This window comes from Barbus barbus (assembly GCF_936440315.1).
Source record: "Barbus barbus genome assembly, chromosome: 17".
NCBI lineage: Eukaryota > Metazoa > Chordata > Actinopteri > Cypriniformes > Cyprinidae > Barbus > Barbus barbus.
Window position 1 is genome coordinate 22,796,530 of NC_136745.1, and position 13,716 is coordinate 22,810,245.

General features: G+C 37.6%; 1 protein-coding gene across 1 annotated transcript in view; it reads left to right on the plus strand.

Annotated features, from left to right (window-relative positions):
• The window catches only part of LOC306883073 (glutamate receptor 1-like), a gene marked incomplete at both ends in the record, with an annotated part of 67,018 nt that extends 53,532 nt beyond the window's left edge, over positions 1-13,486 (plus strand). The window contains 5 exons of the mRNA XM_079438153.1: positions 2,492-2,690; positions 2,768-3,015; positions 7,357-7,471; positions 10,147-10,281; positions 13,319-13,486. Of these exons, the coding sequence (XP_079294279.1) occupies positions 2,492-2,690; positions 2,768-3,015; positions 7,357-7,471; positions 10,147-10,281; positions 13,319-13,486 (865 nt within the window). The remainder of the gene's footprint in view (positions 1-2,491; positions 2,691-2,767; positions 3,016-7,356; positions 7,472-10,146; positions 10,282-13,318) is intronic.
• Positions 13,487-13,716: the final 230 nt, after the last annotated feature.

Genomic DNA, 13,716 nt, shown 5'->3' on the forward strand with positions numbered 1-13,716 from the left:
GTACTTCAGTATGCGTTTGCATTTGATTAGCTTGTTATTTGGCGGTTGTAAATATGGAATGCTGTATTTGTCAGAATATGTATCGTGTATTTAAAGGTAATTAGCTAATATGATTTATGAGGCTGAATAAATAGCAGACACAACACATCAGCATCTTCATCAGACCAGTTTAGCACTAACTCAGCACACTTGGGCAGGTCCTGTCATGAATCATTTTTACGGTGTAGCCTGGTCACACTGAATATTGATTTACCAGCGTCATTACATTATAATACTGCTGTGAACTAAACCATTCAGCGAATAAATTTCCCATCTTACACTAGGTGCTTACATAGCTTTCTGTACACAGCTATATTTGTAAACACATTTCACACAATGCACCTGCCAGGAACTCAGGGGAGAGCGGTCCTGGTTTTGTTTATGTCTTAGGCCTGCAGGGGTGTAGTCCAGAAAGCACAGTTAACTTACCTTCAGCTAAACCCTGAACTTTGGGTTGATTAACCCCAAACCTTGCTTACTTGAGGTATGTGGTTCCAAAAACGCGTCTGGGAGTAAGTTCATTCAACACAGAGTATGTTCCTGGTTAAGACTCAAGACATTCTCAACAGAGCGACGAATCGACGAGTCACTATGGAAATGGATGCTAAGAAAAAGCGCAACATGCTGTTTCTTTCTTCTTCTTTTGTTCTTCTTCTCCGGAGCAGGTTATCTTCAGAGAGCAAGTTACTATGGTTACTCACATACCCTAAAAGTAACCTCCGATTTTGGAACCGAAAGCCGAGTTTATCCGCTCGCTTATCCTCAAACTTACCCGGGTATGTCACATAACCTGCTTTCTGGAATACACCCCAGGTAGTCATTCTAGAAATCCCTCAGAGATGTTAAATTGATCTCATATGCCTGCCTGAGCTTCATTCAGATCATGGGATTAGAGCCCAACCCCAAATGTCTGGTTTAAAAAATATTCTTGTCGCATGGTGTTCTGGATTCAGGATTTGGCCAGGGGTGAAATTGTTCTTCCTTTTTTTTCTCTTTTACCTTTTTTTTTTATTTGTGGCCTGCGATATATCAGTCCAGCCCTTGAAGAATAAAATCAAATATTCGTTATGCTCTTTCTCTTAAATACACATTTATTCGCTCTTTTGACAATCACTGCACATTCACAGGGTTCACAGGTTCTTGCCTTTTCATATTTCTGTTTGTTGCCATCTCGTCAGCCTTTCATCTCGCCGGGTTCCGCCTCCCTCCCAGCTTAAATGATTAAACCGTGCGTTTGTTTTTCGTTCAGCTTTTTCTGTTCCACCACACATATCGAACAACTACTTTCCCTGGAAGCTTTTACGCACACCGTTTCTTGTTGTACTCTGGTTAGACACACTTGAGCAAGAAAGGGACTCATCTTTGGGGATTTGGGCAAATGTGTTTTGTTTTGTTTTTTCACGTTTATTAGTATTTTTTTTTTTTCATTATTATTGGTTAAAGTGCAATTACAGTGGCGGCTGAGTGCTCTCATCACCATTAATCCCTGGTAATTAATATGCATATATTAATTTAACATACTGGCAACTTTCTAAAAGTGAGATTAATGCACTGCTTGTGAGTCGCATTGTGATGGGCCTTATCTTGTTTCAGCACATTTCACTAAGAGTTTATAGCTGAGTGGAGACGGAGAGCAGCGTATCAAACAGACTAGACCTCTGACCACTGTAAGCATTAACGTGTGCATGAAGAAGCTACATGCAGGCCAGCGTTTGTAATATGGTTTGGATGTAGAAAATGTTCAGTCCTCCTCAGAATGGGATTTGATTTTTTGAACGAATACACCTGATAAACTCATAATGGATCTCCATTTGAGCATGTGATTTCCATTAGTTTCTCTGAATTGTTTTAGCAGAACAAATTTAAAATATTCAGCTCTTCCTGAATAAAATCCTGGCTGATAAACTGATAATTATGTTCATGTTATGGCTGATAACCGATAAATGAATGAAATGGCTGATTTCTGAAGGAAAGTGACTGTGAAGACTGGAGTAACAGCTGATGAAAATTGGAATGAAGTGGAATAAATACATTTTAAATTGTAATAGTATTTCAAAATATTGCTGCTTTACCGTAGTTTTGATCAAATAAATGCAGACTTTCAAACATTGTCCTGAACAGTAGTGCAAATTAAAAATAAAATCTAAAAACTAAAATCTATAATTTGAAATGCTGTATAAGTGAATTTAGACATTACAGTATTATATGTAGCCTACCCTTCGAAAAATGGATATACATTTTTGCATTTGCTAAGGATTTACATGTTTAATTTTGCACTGTACATCTGTTGTTTTATATTTGAAAATCAAGAGTATGTTTTGTACTATATTTCTTTCAAATAAATGCTACTTGGTTTGGTGTTTGATTTTATGATACAAACACAGGTTTTTTTATGTGTGCATAAGTTTATTTATTGAGGCCACTATATATGTATGTAATTGCGTTTCCACAGGTCTCTCTCTGGCCGTATCGTGGGTGGTGTGTGGTGGTTCTTCACTCTGATCATCATCTCCTCATACACAGCCAACCTAGCTGCTTTTCTCACAGTAGAGAGGATGGTGTCACCAATCGAGAGTGCAGAGGATCTGGCCAAACAGACTGAGATTGCTTACGGGACTCTAGATGCTGGTTCCACCAAAGAGTTCTTCAGGGTAAGAGACATGAAATGTTAACCTAAAAAAAAGTATATTTGCAAATGTATAATATTTTACTTTCTTTCCTCATTTAGAGATCAAAGATCGCAGTCTTTGAGAAGATGTGGTCGTATATGAAGTCTGCAGACCCCTCAGTGTTTGTGAAAACCACAGATGAAGGAGTTATACGGGTGAGGAAATCCAAAGGGAAGTATGCCTACCTGCTGGAGTCCACCATGAATGAGTACATCGAGCAGCGCAAACCTTGTGACACTATGAAGGTCGGAGGAAACCTGGACTCCAAAGGCTACGGCATCGCCACCCCAAAAGGATCCCCTCTCAGGTAAAGCCAGCTGTCCACTGTATGCTAACTGTATGGATTTAACCAGTACTAAACTAACTTCTGATGGTGATTCAGTTGTGGTAGAGGCTGGATACAGTACTAAAGGGGTTATGGGGGTAGTATCTATTTTCATATTGCATTTTGCAAACTTGCTAGCCAGTTCTGAGTACTAGGTTATGAAGGACACAGCAGACTAATGCAATCTGGCATACTTTACTGAACCTGTACAGCATCACTCTATCACTGCAGTCCTGACATCTAAATCAGCTCTTTAAAATGCCAAGTATGCTTGAGTACACTGTATAGTCTATATGTGCTCTTCACCATCATTTGATGAATTTTTGCTGACACGATTGCTGAAAACAAGACACATTCTATAATAAGCTTAATTTACATAGAAAAACAACGCATTTGTGCTGAGAATGACTTACTGCACAGTGCCAAATTTAACACCTGGATTGCGGGTGGTTTATGAATAAGATGCAAGCTTTTGCCAAAGTGCTGCGGCTGTTCAGTGAACTCGCCTGGTTTCTCTTTTTTGAAGGACTTTTTAATGGTTATACGTGACATCATTAAATAAGCCATCCTTTGAACCAAGGGCGAGGGTGGAAGTACTGTACTAAGCAGCCTCTGCTATAACAGAACATGCTGTTGTGTGGGTGTACATACTTATGTGTGGAGCTGTTCAAAATCCCGCCCGTACCTCATGTTGCTTGAAGGGGTTTTCAGCACACTCCACCAGAAGTGCTTGCATAAGAAATGGCAGGAAAATGATGCGCCCTCTTCAGAAGCTCTTTAGGAAGCACATGTCGCCGTCCTTTCATTAAACAGGCTCTTTGAAGCTATAGGTTTACCGAATGCTAATTTCCCTTTCTCTCTTCCTTCATTATGAATTACGAAAGCTTTCTCCTCACAGAGTGACTTGCGCATGAGAGAAATTAGGCAATCAGTTGTTATTCTTATGCAAGCCACTTCTGAAGATGAATGTAGACATTAACATGTTTCTTTTATATTCTCTGCAATATAAGGTAAACAGTTGTTATTTCAATTGTATACCACCATCATTAACGTCACATTTATTGTGCTTGAACGTACCCATCTGACCATGGCCCACATGATATTACATTCATTGCAGTGCAAAGGGCCTCGCAAGGGCAATTTGGAACTGTTGAAATAACCTCAATAACTCCATCTCTCTCTAATAAGATAAGCTCCTTGGGGAAACGACCTCATAACAATTGTACAGTCATTTTTTGGGTCACCTTATAGCAAAGCGAACAGGGGGAGAGCGTGGATGGAGTGGGAGAGAGACATCGGATACAAGATGTAAATGACTGACTTCCATCTTGCCACCTATAGGGCAGGACTCAAATTAAATTCAATACTAGCTAGTCATTACTGTGACAGCAAGAGTGAAAGAGGCTTGGAAATGAATTCACAAATGTGTTTCTCTCTCTGGTGAGTTACCAGTTGTGCAGTGTATATCTGATTTTGAGAGAGAGCGACTCCCATAAGGACACGTGTTTACATGTACCGCTATATGGTATATAGGCATATACTGCGTGATTCCATAACGTGGAAGATAATGGAAGATTTTGCTCTCTCTGTCAAAATTGGTAGACACTGAGAATCTTATGTGAACATCTAGATTAAGTTATGATTTGCTGGACTAACCATGTGGTGCAGTTGTCAAAATATACCATTATGTTCCATGTATTTTCACTAAACTTTTTTTGCCGCAATTTTTTTTTTTACACAGTCAATTAACTTTATTATTTATAGACATCTGGCACAGATCAAATATTGTTAGGTGCAAAAACACCTAACTTTTTGGATCTTATCTTATCTGTGAAAATTAAAATGCTTTTAAATAATTTAATTCCCTAATCTGTGAAAAATACATTGATTTCTACATTAATTTTTTGAGATTTCAAGATTGTAAGATTAGAAAAATCTGATTGATTTATTATCATAAATTGATAATAAAAATGAACAAGATGATAAATAATTTTTAAATGCAACATTTAAATCGTTTTTTAAAGCATCTTCACAGTTAATGTAAAATCTCGGGTAAACCTCAAGTGAACTGATGCAAACAACAGGACAAAAAATTGGATGTGAGATCTGTGCATGAGCCATTACAATGTAAATGTAGCTTTAATGACACTGATCAGAGCCTTTGAGATCACTATCTCACTAGCAGACGTGTTACGGTCTGCTAGCCTCATCATGCTTTAATGAACAATTTAACTAAGATGATGTTAATTGAGCTTTTGAACTTGATTTACTTCTTACTTCACTTTGTGTTTTATGGGTTAATTTACTGACTGAAGAAATAATCAGTTGTTTTGGTGCATTTCGACAGCTGTTCCACATTTTCCTTGTCTTATCTCCAACTGATACCTTAAATCGGTTTGTTTTGTAGTCAAGATGCGACAGCCCTAAAGATTGATGTGTGTGCCCTTTTATCTCTATCCATCTGTGCCCATTCTCTGAGTTTAGTCAATAAAATCATCTCACCCAAAGCACTGCCACCTCCTGAAGCAAATGCTCATCAAACTGAATGTAGCTGTTTGTTCCTCATTCCTGAGACACTCTCTGACTTCTTTCTGTCTGGTACTTCTGGGATTAGAAAGAATTCCTGGGTTTTATCAAGCCAGAGAATCACTCTCCTACACATACAGAGCTGCACATGACATTTGCTTGCGACGCAGATTGACCAGTCGGTTACATGGGTCGCGAGGAGATGTACGTTTGTGCCTGTGAACTGTATGGGGTGTTCAAGACCTGAGAATGAAAGAGTAGATGAAAAGAGATGAAGATATAATCACTTTAGATGTGGTTCCACATATCACTCATGTGGGGCAGGGGGATTAAAGTCAAAAAATGTAAATCATCTACTATCGTGTTGGTCAAATAATGGTAAGCTAAGACAACTTTAGTATAATGTTCATGCTGCTCCTTTCAAAACAATGAAAGTAAATGCTAACCAAGCTCCAAAACTGACAAAAATCACCATAAATGCAGTCTATGTGACATGCATCTAATAAATTATACATTCCAGAACGTTGTGCTAGTTTACTGCAACAATAGTGATGTGAACTTGACATACTTTTGAAAATCCAGCGTTTAGTTGATCCTGATAAGTGCTTGTTGTCACAATTTTAAACACAACTGCTTTCTTAAGGAGGTTTTGGTGGCACAATGGCTTTGTTTCTAAGCAGACATTTAAAGAATGTGAGACACGTATCAAAAGAAATCCTGTAGAATCCAACCAATCAGATGACGACTTCGAAACCAGTGTTTCCCATTTTGTGTGCCTTATGCATCACAAGTTTAGTCCATGGGCATGACGCCTGGGGCTAAGAATACCTCTAATGCAATCCTCCAGGTTCTAGACCACATTAGAGTATTAATAGAGTATTAGTAGACTTTAAGGTTAGGGTTAGTAGAATAAGTCAACGTGCTTACAAGGTTACTTTTAGTCAGTAGAATGTGTGTTGGGGATCATCAAAATAAAGTGTTAGCAGATATTAAGCAGACAGTCACACACACATTCGCACTCCTCAAAAATGACACATTCATGTCATATATGAATGACAGACATGGATTTTATTGCATGTTAACTTATTAACTTGTTGAAATCCACATTTTATACTAACAAGAAACTATGCTAGTTATGAGAGCTGTAGTTCAAACCATTTGCACAAATGAGATTTGTGACAACACACAACTTCTGAAGACTTGGAATATAGTGCGCAGTCATAGAGTTTTAACTACTCTTGTGATACGTTTTGTATTTTGACAGCCCTTGGTCACCATTTGCTTCCATTGTTTGCGTGAATACTCTGTCTAACATATATCCGTCTGTATTTGACGGATCCAAGAATAAAAGAGTTTAGTCTAAGTGTGAGTTTTTATTTTGGAATGAACTATCCCTTTAAGAATTCATCTAATGTCTCCAGACTGTTGTTTTCGATTCACAATGTTACATTCCCCAAAAGGGAAGAGCCAAAAGTGGACACTAAACACTAAGGACATCTAAGGACATCTTTTTTCTCCTCCTCTATCTAAAGAAGTCTTGTTCCTGGCTTTATAAAACCTGTCTTTCACAAAGGCCACTAACAAAAGCATTGCTTTCCATTAATACACATGTTAACATACTTTATAAACAGACTCAGGCAAAACCACTGCGAATGCCATGCATTTAACATTCCAACCTACATAGAGCAGTGGCTGTTGTGTTCAAACCAGTCTGAGTCTGTTCTTCCATCACGCTGTCTCTGAAATGGTTTATCTGGGCTGACACTGACCAAAATATTATTTCGTTATCGTTTCAAGAAACCCAGTAAACCTGGCAGTGTTAAAACTGAATGAACAAGGCCTGTTGGACAAATTGAAAAACAAATGGTGGTACGACAAAGGAGAGTGTGGCAGCGGAGGAGGTGATTCCAAGGTCAGCCCCAATGTGACAAACCCAGCGGGTAAAACCACCACTACCATGGGGGGGTAACCGGCAACTCACGCCGACCAAACACTCTAGACCAAAACAATCTGGCCTAAATTGAGCTTACTACTAACACATCTTGGCTGATTAAGAAATAGCAAGTACATTTTATATACAAATTATGGCTTATCATGGCAACTGGTCAATAATAGCCGACCACATTCACGTTACTCCAGGCAGAGTGTTTGCGGTCTGCCGGTTACCCAAAGTGATATAATAATACACATCTTGCAGCAGGGAGCAAGGAAGCATCGCTAGATGGAGTATTAACCCATATCACTTTTACGATGAACTACCAACATGTTTCTGATATGTGTGTGTAGTTAATTAAAAAAGAAAAAGAAACAGAACAGTTGAGTTGATATTGATGGGTATGTGTTTAATGTGTGCTGAATAACATAAGATAACATGGATAATGTTATTTATGTTATTTTCCTGGTTGAAGAATCCCAGTTAACCTAGCGGTGTTGAAACTCAGTGAGCAAGCCGTCTTAGACAAACTGAAAAACAAATGGTGGTACGATAAGGGGGAGTGTGGAAGCAAGGACGCCGGAAGAAAGGTCAGTTCACATATTTGGTCCTGCTCTGTTCCCTTCAGTTTAGACTTCTCAGTACCCTTCCAGAAGGTTCAGTTAGGAATCTGGACATGGGCGGCTCTTACTCTCTCTCCAGGGTTGTATTCTTTCATTTGGGAAGCCAGAGGACATATTTTGGTAGTAGAGACTGCATTTTTGCTTTATTAAACTTTTGTTATTTTATTACATTTTGTGTGAAAACATGTTATGCTGATTTGGTGTTTAAGAAACATAATATTATCAATTTTGAATATAGTTATGCTGCTTAATATTTATTTTATTTTTGTTTTTATTTGTAATTTTTACAAAGCATTAACAAAGAACTTAATGCAATTGCAAAATTCTCCCACAATGAATCAAAATGAAAATAAATAAAATAATAAACATAATAATAAATAGCATACAAGTAAATAAATAAACCGTAGCATACTGTACACATTTAAAAATGAGCATAACAGACAGACAGACAGACAGACAGACAGACAGACAGATAGATAGATAGATAGATAGATAGATAGATAGATAGATAGATAGATAGATAGATAGATAGATAGATAGATAGATAGATAGATAGATAGATAGATAGATAGATAGATAGATAACTCTAAAAAGTTTTTGACTTATTATGACTCCCTAGTTTTTTTGAATGCTGACAGTTTTTTTCCAATTCCCTTTTGCATATATATACACACCTTAAATCTGATCAATTTTATATTATTAATTAAAGTGTACATAATAGTATGTCTAGCTCTAGGAGCTGTGAAGAGAAAGGCCATTATTATAGACTGGATGACTCACTGTATAATACACTCACTTTGTTTAAAATAGCCTGGTGGTCTGAATGAAGCTCTGGAGAGAGACTGGTCATATTGCTCTGATCATCTGTAAGAGTCAAGCCTCCCTTGTGGTCCTCAGCCTGTGTTCTCCCTCCTGTCTGCCCTTGGAGTGTGCATGTATTTGGATGCAAACCCAGTGGACAGCTGTCTGTGCTATCATAGGCCCCAGCCGACACACACCCCCACCGCACCAAACCCACCTGCATGGCACACACAGACGACACTACACCTCCCTTATCTGCCTTTCTTAGAGAACCGGTTCCACACCAAGACTGTCATTATATCACCTTTGATTAAGTACAAATTCAAATCTCCTTAGATTAATGACCTGGGCTGCATGGGTGCCAACCACTAATATCATCATTTGCAGCTGTGATATTGTATGCGATTGTTTAGTTGCGTGTAAATTAATGAAGATGCTAATTAGCAGGTTAAATAAGTGAAAAATAAGTCGAAGGTGGACATAGACTCCCTGTGTCAGTGCATGAATGCAGGTTCGTAATTGTAAATTAAATTTAATTTACAATTAGTAAATTTATTTAGTAAAATTTGTAAATTTATTAGTAAATAAATTTACTCATTTTAAATTAATATGACAAACTACAAATGACAATTTGTTCAATATTTTAACATGCATTTAACCTATAGTAGTTACCAGTCATTTATATAATTATTAAATTAATATTAGTTATTTTTATATATTAATTTTAATTGTATTAACATTTATATAATTTTATGTACTAGTTAATATTATAATAGCATTTAGTATTAATGTTGAATGATATTATTAGTATTTAATACTAGTATTTATTATTAAAATGATATTGGTTACATAAGTTAACATAATTGGATGTTTCACAATGAATATTTCTTTATGAATATCATTTAGCAATAATGCAAGTTCAGCAGTCCAAAAAAAATGATTGTTTTAGCAAAACAGAAACTAAATATTTATATTCATGATATTTTATACTCAAAGGAGCAGGAAACATTTTAAGCAAATGATTATAGCACTACATTTGGTGCCACAGTATTTTTTGCACGTTATTCAAGATATTAGCTTTTATATTCAATGTATATGTTTGGATGTTTGGATGAATGCATAAACGTGTATATGGAATGTATAGGAATGTGTCTATTGTCTTTGTCTGTGTGAATTTGTTACAATTTTATCCAGTAACTCTCATCTAAGACATTTTTCCTTCTCCTGTAGGACAAGACCAGTGCTCTTAGCCTCAGCAATGTGGCTGGGGTCTTCTACATTCTGATCGGTGGACTGGGTCTGGCCATGCTGGTGGCCCTAGTGGAGTTCTGCTACAAGTCCAGAACAGAGTCCCACAGAATGAAGGTGTCCGCGCGGGCCGCTCAGGCCTTTCACTGCACCGCCTTAGAGAGCAGCTACACTGAGCTGCAGAGTTACGGCCTGTACGGTGCCGACACTGTTAAGATATAAAGCACTCTGGGGTAGGAACCTCGAGTACTGGGGAGAACTAGGCCACATCCTGCCCACGTAGCAACCTAACCTGCCCCCCATCTAACCGTTGCCAGATTCAAAGCTTCTGCTGCCCACTTTCAATATCATCCGTTTCTCCTCACCTCTTCTATCTCTGTCTCTTACACTCCTATTTTAACAGTAGGGTTGTCAAAAATGTAAATTTGTAAATAAAAATTATAAAATAAGTCAAATAAATATTTCAATATGATTATTTAATAATGTTAATCAAAATATATATGATAAAAATGTCCCCAAATCTAATATATTATTTAATTTAATAGACAGTATTTTATTCATGTTTTAATATTTAAGTCATTATTTTTATATTACTATATTATAAATAATTTTTATTTTAGAATTTATTTTTAATTGTTAGTGTATGCAAACATGCAGACTACATCTTGACAGCCCTATTTAATACTCCTAATTTAATCTCTCATTATTTCTTTCTCTCTCCCTCAGTTTCCCGTTGTCCGCTAGCCGCTCTGTCCATAGACAAGAGCTTTGTTTATACACATCGTGTCTCTGTTCATTCATGAAACAGAGCAAGTGTTCCCCGGAGACACTGCAGGTCTCTGTTTTCCACCATGACTCCAAAAATAGTCCGTCTAGACTCATGATTATGCATCAGTCAGCTCATGTGCTCCTGTTTTACAATAAGACCCATGTCAGATCTTACCTGACGTACTTTTGCTAATGCATAGTTGATTAAAAGTATCCATCATAAACAAGCAATCTACAGGCCTACGGAAGCCTGTTCCCACCGTGGAATAAAAAAAAATAAAAAATATTGCGACTTTCTAACTGACAATTCTGACTTTTTTCTCAGAATTCTGAATTTACATCTTACATCTATTTTTTTTATCCTATGGCAGAAACAAGCTTCCCTAACAGGCCAGACTGACAAATCAAAGAAATCCCATTGCAAAAAAAGGTCCCCAATAAATGTAATCCGTTGCACATATAGATACTTCAGTGTGATTTTTGTAATAGTATCTTTATGACAGGCAATTACCCAAAGTAGGATTTGTAACAAGTTTAGATGGGTATTACACACTCGTGTAATATTATAATAGCAAAGATTAATATAGATTTGCTTTGTTAATTCAGTTGACAGGAATCACATTTCACAGCTGTCCATATTTCATATTAGGCAACAGGAATCTGAGTCATTATAGGCGAACTAATTAGTCTGCATCAGGTGTATAACTTCATCCCCCAACGCGCTGAAGTGTAGGGCAATGAAATCATTCCTAGATTGGAAAAATGCGATTTAAAGGGACACATCATTAGCCTTGGTTTCAGGCCCACTAGATGCGACTACAATAGCGGATTGCTCTTCACAACTGCAGCAATAAAACGATGACATTTCTCACTTCCACACCGCCGTAGCAAATTAAGCTCGTGTTACACGCCTATCAAGACTGTTTATTGTCTGCCCACATGTCAGAGATGCTTTGCAGTGTCAGCTTTGGTTTTGAGGGCCTAAATACGGTGGTCCTGGGGGGCACAATGCAACAGCATTAGCCAAGCAATTAAAACTTGACAACACAACAGCATTAGCCCTCAAAACATCTTTAATGCAAATACGGGTCGTTCCCATAGCAAATCATTTTGAACGCAATTGCTCAGTACAGTTATGGATAGTAAAGCAAGGAATTGCAACCCAAGCTCATTGGAAAAAACGTGCCAGTGGCGACATTTCTGCAAAATATTTTGCAGCTTCTTGCATGTTTTGCGTCACTTTCAAAGTGAAATGTCCAGTGAGTGTCGCTAAATAAGCATTCAGTTTTATCAGAGACAGATAAAGATGAATCTGGCAGTGTTTTTATTACACTGATTGCTGTATGTATTGCATCAGTTTGACATTAATTAATGCTCTACAACGTTTGAAAATACTACATACTGACATACTACATGCTACCCTAAACCAAACTGATTTTAAATAAAATAACAGTGCTTTTGTTGAAAGAATGCCATTTTAGCTTGCTTCTACACTGAAAAAAAAAATTGTATAGGATTTACATTGAAACAATGTAATAGCTAGTAAATTTTGGAAATATTTACAAAGACACTGAAATTTTGAAGAAGAAAGGCCAAAATAGTATATTCTTGTAAAACATACTCCCAATAATTTTTATTTACAAATTTAAAAAAAAAAATCCAAAGTGTAACACTTTACTAGGTGAGCTACTGAGCAAGTTTACTACAAGAAAGCTATACTGTATATGGAGCTGGTTCTGTGATGCAACTGTTAAAAAGTATTAGTTTTAATACATTTTAATACAGTTACGGTAATAACATAGTATTGTGCAAGGAACCACACAAAAATAAGTCTATTAATTGATAATGTGTAAAAAGTAATACAATTTGTCACTGTTTTATTGCCACAAATGGATGTTTCAGCTGGAAACTGCAGTGAATTGTATGTATTGGTACGTGTTTGGAGTTTTGTACAGATTGGCACGTTTTCCCAATGAGCCTGTGTTGTGGAATTGGTAGGTTGGTAGAGCTAATGTTATTTAATAGCAATATGGCTAATATTGGATTGTTTCCCAAAATGCATCATTATCGGAAAAGTTTTATTAGTGTTTCATCTGTTTGCATTGCTAACAGATGCCCCCCCCCCCCGAGCCACCATGCTGATCAATTACAGTCAGGAAACCCAAAAGATGGAAATCTGTTGGCATAGGTCTGCAGATTAGTTCACTTCACAAATGTTGTCTAACTAATTATCCAGTCATCACATGGCAAAACATTTTATGTGCATACTCCATTAGGCAGATGCTTAAATCATCTTTTAATGTCTCCTACTAAAAATTAGCATCTTTCAAACAGTCCTGCGCGTATTTCCGTATTCCTGTCTAACGCTGTTGTGTCTCCATCCCAGCAATCCATCAATGACGCCATGCGCTGCTCCACGCTGACCAGGATGAGCGGGAACGGTAGCGGCGGGGAGAACGGGCGGATTGTCACACATGACTTCCCCAAAGCTGTGCAGACGCTGCCGTGCATGAGCCACGCGGCCAGCATGGGCCTGGGAGCCTCTGGCATGTGACCATCTTGACGGAGTGGCACGCGTCACATGTAACGCACGGACCTCCCGTTCACCTGCCGTCTGCCCCCATGTCTGTCTGCCCACCTGCAACAGACGCACCGTACTGCCAAAATGCACTCGAAGACTCTTCTCAGTGAATAGCCACCAATAAAACTCTTTTCTAAAGAAAACAAAACATTAAAAAAAGGGGAAAAAAGTGCTGCAATAACAAGCCTGTGGGACTCTTTGGG